At 45.0% G+C, this 7225-nt stretch overlaps 1 protein-coding gene across 1 annotated transcript in view; it reads right to left on the bottom strand.

Annotated features, from left to right (window-relative positions):
- Positions 1 to 400: 400 nt before the first annotated feature.
- The window catches only part of ANKDD1A (ankyrin repeat and death domain containing 1A), a 48603-nt gene continuing 41778 nt past the window's right edge, over positions 401 to 7225 (bottom strand). Inside the window, exons 14-15 of the mRNA XM_003784650.1 lie at positions 5131 to 5288; positions 401 to 460 (exon numbers count right to left, since the gene is read on the bottom strand). Coding sequence (XP_003784698.1) covers positions 401 to 460; positions 5131 to 5288 — 218 coding nt within the window. The remainder of the gene's footprint in view (positions 461 to 5130; positions 5289 to 7225) is intronic.

Raw genomic sequence — 7225 nt, 5'->3', positions numbered from 1 at the left:
TACTAAACTCAAGAGATCCTCCTGCCTCAGCCTCCCAGAGTACTAGGATTACAGGCATGAGCCACCACACCTGGCTAAATACTTTATTTTTTTAGAACAGTTTTAGGTTTAGGGAAAAATTGAGCAGAGAATTCCCATATATCCCTCTCTACTATTATTAATATCTTACCTCAGTGTGACACTTGATAACTGATGAACCAATATTGACACATTAAACCCCATAAGTCCAGGAGCAGTGGCTCACACCTATAAACCTAGCCTCTGGGAGGCCAAGGCAGGTAGAGTGGTTGAGCACAGAAGTTGAGACCAGCCTGAGCAAGACCTGAGCAAGAGGGGAACCCTGTCTCTACTAAAAATGGAAAAACTAGCCAAACATTATAGCAAATACCTGTAGTCCCAGCTACTCAGGAGGCTGAGGCAAGAGGATTGCTTGAGCCCAAGAGTTTGAGGTTGCTGTGAGCTATGAGTCCACGGCACTCTACTAAGAGTGACAAAGTGAGACTCTGTCTCCAAAAAAAAAAAAAAGTCCCACCAAGAACTCTCTCCCTGCCCCAACCCAGTCCAACTGCTCCCCACTATCCTCCTTACCCAGGGAAACCACTTAGCTTCTTGGCCTTTTTCTAGCTTTATTTATGCAAATATAAGCAAATATAGATCTTATGTCCTTTTCTTCTTATACAACAATATATACTAATAGCATACTATATATATTGAGTGATATCTTGATTTTTTTTTTTTTAGTACTTAATTTATCCTGGAGCTGTTTCCATAACGATACATGAAAAGAACCTTCACTCTTTTTTGGATGGACCATATCTCACCAGTCCTTTATAGATGGTCCCTTTGTTTATTCATAATCTTTTCCTATCTTCTGTTTTTTTCACATAATGTGATAATAATAACCTCACATACCTGTCATTTTGTATATACACAGATTTATCTGTAGGATAAATTTCTAGAAGTGGAATTGTTTGACCATGGTGTAAAGATATTTGTAATTTGGATAGATAATTTCGGACTGCCCTTCAAAGACTGTACCACTGCGAACCCCATCAGCCCTGTGCAGTAGCCAACGCCCCATGGAGCTCTGACAGTTTTTTTTTATTTGTTGGTTTGATTGGTGTTTTTTTGTTGTTGTTGTTTTTGTTTTTGAGACAGAGGCTCACTTTCTTGCTCCTGGTAGGATGCCATGATGTCATAGCTCACAGAAACCTCAAACTCTTGAGCTCAAGTGATCCTTTTGCCTTAGCCTCCCAAGTAGCTGGGATTACAGGCACCCACAACACTTGGCTATTTTTTAGAGATGGGATCTCGCTGTTGCTCAGCTAATCTCGAACTCGTGAGCTCAAGCAATCCACCTGCCTCGGCCTCGCAGAGAGCTGGGATTACAGTGAGCCACCACACCCGGCCCTCTCTTATAATTTTGATTCCACGTCCTTTCTAGTCTCAGGCCCAGTGGGGAGCTTTGAGGGGAGCTTTTCTAAGATGTGGGCTCTTAAACTGGCCATAGCAGGAAAGCTCAAATTAGAAAGTGTCCAGACAGAACTTCTAGGCTGTCCTGCATCTCCAATACATTCCCCACATTCTGGGAAACCATGAAGCTTCCAGAGTCACAGTTCCCTGGAAACACACCCTCCTGATATGGATGAGCCCCACAACAAGCTGTGCTTGCCTGGCACCTAAAAGCCAACCGCAGTCCAAGGCAGTTACCACCTGCCACAGATGCCACCTGAAAATTAAATTTTAGTTTCTCAGCCTCTCAAGCCACAATTCTTTTAATAATTCTCAATCGCTGTAGGTGGCTAATGGCTACCCTACTAGACAGTGCAGAAAACAGAAAGCTCCCATTGGTGTAGCAAGCTCTACGGGATGGTGCTGCTCCAGAGAGGTGTCCCTTCATACGGGGCTCTTGAAAATGAGAAAAATGGGCGGGACACAGTGGCTCACACCCATAATCCTAGCACTCTGAGAGGCTGAGGCCAGTGAATCACTTGAGCTCAGAAGTTCAAAACCAGACTGAGCAAAGCAAGACCCTGTCTCTACTAAAAGTAGAAAAATTGGCCAGCTAATTTTTTAGCTGTTGTGTTGGGTACCTTTAATCCCAGCTACTCAGGAGGCTGAGGCAGAAGGATGGCTTAAGCCCAAGAGTTTGTGGTTGCTTGTGAGCTACAATGATGCCACAGCACTCCATCCAGTAAGACTCTGTCTCAAAAAAAAAAAAAACAAGAAAGAGAAACATGATAATAGAGGCAATTTTGATTTTGATCTTGGACTGGATCTAGTCCTAAGAAAAGGACATGGATCGCTCAACTGACAAAATTTGAATAAGATCTGAAGATTAGCTAATGGTATCAGAATGAATTTCCTGGGTTTGAAAATTATATGTAGGGTCAGGCATGGTAGCCTGTAATCCTAGCACTCTGGGAGGCCACGGTGGGTGGATTGCTTGAGATCAATAGTTCAAGACTAGCCTCAGCAAGATCGAGACCCTACCTCTACTAAAAATAGAAAACTGGCTGGGCATTGTGGTGAGCACCCAGCTACTCTGGAGGCTCAAGAACATCACTTGAGGGGCAGAACCTGTGGCTCAAAGGAGTAGGATGCTGGCCCCATATACCAGAGGTGGTGGGTTCAAAAACTCTGGCCAAAAACTGCAAAAAAAAGAACATCACTTGAGCCCAAGCATTTGAGGTTGCTGTGAGCTATGATGTCAGAGCACTCTATCCAGGACAACAGAGTAAGACCCTGTCTCACAAAAAAAAAAAAAGAATTATACTTCAGTTACGGAAGATGTTAATATTTAGGGAAGCTATGTGAAGAGTACTACTTATTTGAAAATGCTTTGTACTGTTTCTGCAATTTTTTTTGTATATCTGAAATGATTTCGAAATGAAAAGCTTAACTTTTAAAAATTATAAAACAAGGGGAAAATGAGAGTGTGTGCCTCCTGGAACTGCCAAAATGTATAGATAAGCTTGAAAATAAAAGGGTTGTGGAGTAAGCATGGAATTCTTGTTTTTTTTGAGACAGAGCCTCAAGCTATCCCCCTGGGTAGAGTGCTGTGGCATCACAGCTCACAGAAACCTCCAACTCCTGGGCTCAAGTGAGTCTCCTGCCTCAGCCTCCCAAGTAGCTGGGACCACAGCTGCCCGCCACAGCGCCCGGCTATTTTTTGGTTGCAACCGTTATTGTTTTGGCGGGCCTGGGCTGGATTCAAACCCACCACCTTAGGTGTATGTGGCTGGCGCCTGAGCCACTTGAGCCACAGGCGCCGAGCCAGCATGGAATTCTTTAAATCCAGTGGGTGGGTTAAGGGCAGTCCCCTTGTAAGTGATGCACAGAGCCCACTCCTCAGATTAGGGTGGGAGGAATGCTGGCCATGGCACCTGACCCACCACCCAATTAGCATGCGACCTGGACAGGCTGCTTCTCCTCCCTGAGCCTGAGTGCCCTACTTGTAAAGATGCCCCTTGCACCTCCAGGGATGGCTATGAGGTTTACAATGATAAAGCTGAAAGTGAAGTGAGGTTACCCACAAAACCCGCAACAAGCCTTGGACCAATCCTAGTGGAGAAGATTACTGTGCAGATATTTGCCTACTGGTCTCTGCAGGACTACGCACTTCAGCAGAAGCAGCTGGAGATCTGTTAACAGTGATTTTTTTTTTAAGCCCTTAAACGGTGGTCATCTTCTGTCCAGGATGCCCCTGACTCCAGGGTCCCACGCGCCTGAAGGCACAGACTTTCCAGTCACATGGCTGTGCACCTCCTAGGGGTGGCTGGCTCCGCGTTTGCTTTCTTCCTAATGCTCTCTGCAAAAGACAGGAATAATGTTGCTTTGAGTTGTGTGACTGCTGCCTCACAGGGCTAAGTTTTTTGGGCAGCTGCTTTTGTTGGTTTGTTTGAGGCAGATCTCATTATGTTACCCAGGCTGGACTCCTGAGCTCAAAAGATCCTCCTGTCTCAGCCTCCTGAGTCGCTGCAACTACAGGCCTGTGCCACTCACTGAGCCTAGCAGAGGGCTGGTTGTATGTTTTAATCACTTACCAGAGTTTGTATTAAAAGATGCAACAAATATATTTAAGAACAGGCCAGGTGGAGTGGCTCATGCCTGTAATCCTAGCACTCTGGAGACCAAGGCAAGAGGATCCCTTGAACTCAGGAGCTCAAGTCCAGACTGAGCAAGAGTGAGGCCCCAACTCCACTAAAAATAGGAAATTTACCCAGGCATTATGGTGTAGTCCCAGCTACTCGGGAGGGTGAGGTAAGGATTGCTTGAGCCCACAAGTTTGAGGTTGCTGGTGAACTAAGCTGACACTATGGCACTCTACCCAGGATGACAGAGTGAGATTCTAAAAAAAAAAATAGTTTGGAAAAAGAATATAGGAATCAGTAATTCCTCCACCCTGAAATGACCCCCTGCCTTCCCACCTTGCCTGCAGCTGCTGTGAACTGGCCCCCACGCTGGGCTTTCCTTTTCCTCCGTAATGCACTAGAAACGGGTTTCCTCATTGCCTCATCACTAACGAAGCTTCATAACTGTGACTGCCTAATATCCCTCCCGTGGTTGCTCCATAATGTGCCGTGTCCATAGACATTACAGTGGTTAGGGGGTTTTTGTTGTGAGTTGATTATGTTTTTAATGAGGGATGAGTGCTAGATCCTTTTATCCTGCTTGCCCTGCATCTTAAACCAGGCTTTTGGGACTGGCATCCTCAAATAGGTTGTGATGGCTTATTTGGCCAGATCTGACTCCTTCTACTCATATTAAGCCAGTTGTTGGCTTATATGTCTTCATGTTTGTGAAAAAGAAATCTGAAGGCCGTTCCAGCTTTATTCCAAACTAGAAAAAAAATAATAATAAAGGTATAGAGGGCTGGCATGGAAGAGAATATAGATAGCTTCAGTGGCTTGGAGGCTGTGAAGGTCATAAGGTTCACTTGGGCCCAAATCCTTATTTACTGATGGGGAAACTGAGGCATTATGGTTTGCCCAAGTCTCGGCATGGATGAAGAAGGCAGGGCAAGGACTAGGAATATGGAAGGTCCTGGGCCATCGTCCCAGCAGCCTGGTCTGAGTAGCCCTTCAAGGGCCCTGCTGCATTCCAGAGAGGGCCATGTAGCTCCTGAGCAGGAGCCCTGCAGAGCATGCTCTTACCAGCCAGGTCCCTTCTGCCAATGGCCACTAGGCCCTCGAACAGCACTTTGCTGGGGTTCTCACCAGCCATGGCCACACCGTGCAGCCAAATGAGCAGCATCCGGTGGCCGTGCTCCTGGTAGCTCCTGGTACCTGAGGACAATGAAGGGAGAGAGGGAAAAGAGCCAACTGGGCCCCTTACAGAACACGTGTCTATGCCACCTGTCCCACCTCCTGAACACATCCAGGTGGAAAAGATGCCAAGGGCATCTCAGGCCTTCTGTGCTCCAGTGGAGTTCAGCTTAGATGTGGGGAGGAGGAAGAGCAAAGAGGTTCCCAGATGGGGAGGGGCTGCATCTCCATCCCTGGTACCTCCCCAGCTCCAGGCTTTCTCCTAAGCATCCCCCATACACTCTGCAGAGAGAAAGAACTGACACCCATTTTTGCAGTACCAGGATGCACATACTGTGCACTTCATCTCTTGGGCTGCTCACAATCACCTACACTTGGGTGCTAGTGGCCCTATTCACAGATGAGAACCCAGCTCAGTCAGAGACAGCACTGCACGTGCTCTCTCCCAGCACCAGTGGTTCTCAGCTTGGCTTTTCATTGGAAATACCTAGGAAGTGTTAGAAAATACTGACACAGGAAGCCCCCCACCCCCAGAGAGTCTGATGTACTTGGGTTTGAGTGTGGCCTAGGCATTTAATAGTTTTAAAGCTTTCTAGGTGATTCCAACATACAACCATGATCGGAAACTAACTGCCCACGCTAATCAGTGCCCTGCAGTGGGAGTTCTGGTGTTATTAAACCCTATGACTAGGTTGGCTTTCCCTGCTGGGGACACAGATAGATGCTCTGCCACAACCCCCAGGTCCAGGTCAGTGTGCTCACCACCTCTGACTTTCTGTGTCTTCTCTGGGGCCTCAGCAGGCACTTCCTCATGGTGCTGCCATGTGGTAGCAGTTTCATTTGACCATTTATTAAATACAAGAGCTCCTTCTCATATTTGAGATTTCTTTTTTTTTTTTTTTTTTTTTTTTGCAGTTTTTGGCCGGGGCTGGGTTTGAACCTACCACCTCCAGCATATGGGGCCAGCACCCTACTCCTTTGAGCCACAGGTGCCACCCTATTTGAGATTTCTTGTTGGTTACAGTTTACTTTTGGACCCTCTGCTGTAGTCCACCAATCAGTTTGTGTATTTTTGTATCAGATATCTATGCTGATTATTTTAGCTTCATAAAAGTTTGAATCTGGCTGAGTTAGATCCTCTTTATTTTCTTCCCCCAGGATATTCATTTATGTATCTTCTATTTATTCTTTCAGGAAAACTATAGGATCCTTCAGTTGTCAAAAATGTATTTGGATTTGATTAAAACTGGATCAAAGTTTTTGTTTTGTTTTTTCTTTTTTTGATACAGAGTCTATGTTGCCCTGGGTAGAGTGCCATGGCATCCCAGCTCACAGCAACCTCAAACTCTTGGGCTCAAGAGATTCTCTTGCCCCAGCTTCCAAGTAGCTGGGACTACAGGGGCCCGCCACAACACCCGGCTATTTTGTTGTTGTTGTTGTTGTTGTTGCAGTTGTCATTGTTGTTTTAGCTGGCCTGGGCTGGGTTCAAACCCACCAACTTTGGTGTATATGGTTGGTGCTGGAACCACTGTGCTACGGGCGCCAAGCCTGGATCAAAGGTTTAATCTAATTGGGAAAAAATAATAGCTATACTTTTTCTTGCCAGAAATAGACAATGTCATTCCATTTATCCAATTTGGCTTTAATAATTCAACTAATTTATTGTTTTACTCAACAATTTTATTGTTTTATGTGTCATTCATATTTCTCTTTAATCTTTTCCAGATGAAACATATATACACACTGTTGTAAATGGAATCTCTTTAAAAAGATTCTAAATTTTTGTGTCCATTTATCTCTGGGTCATATTTTATCATATATCTTGCCACTTCATTGAATTATTTTATTAATCCTAAGAGTTTTTCAGTTGATTCCTCTGGACTTCCTATGTATACAATCATAGTGTCTAAAATTAATAATTCTCTCTCTTCCTTTCTATTTTTTTTTTTTTTTTTTTT

This window comes from Otolemur garnettii, unplaced genomic scaffold, assembly GCF_000181295.1.
Source record: "Otolemur garnettii isolate 467f Iridium unplaced genomic scaffold, OtoGar3 scaffold00011, whole genome shotgun sequence".
NCBI lineage: Eukaryota > Metazoa > Chordata > Mammalia > Primates > Galagidae > Otolemur > Otolemur garnettii.
This window is presented reverse-complemented; position numbering and strand designations above follow the sequence as displayed.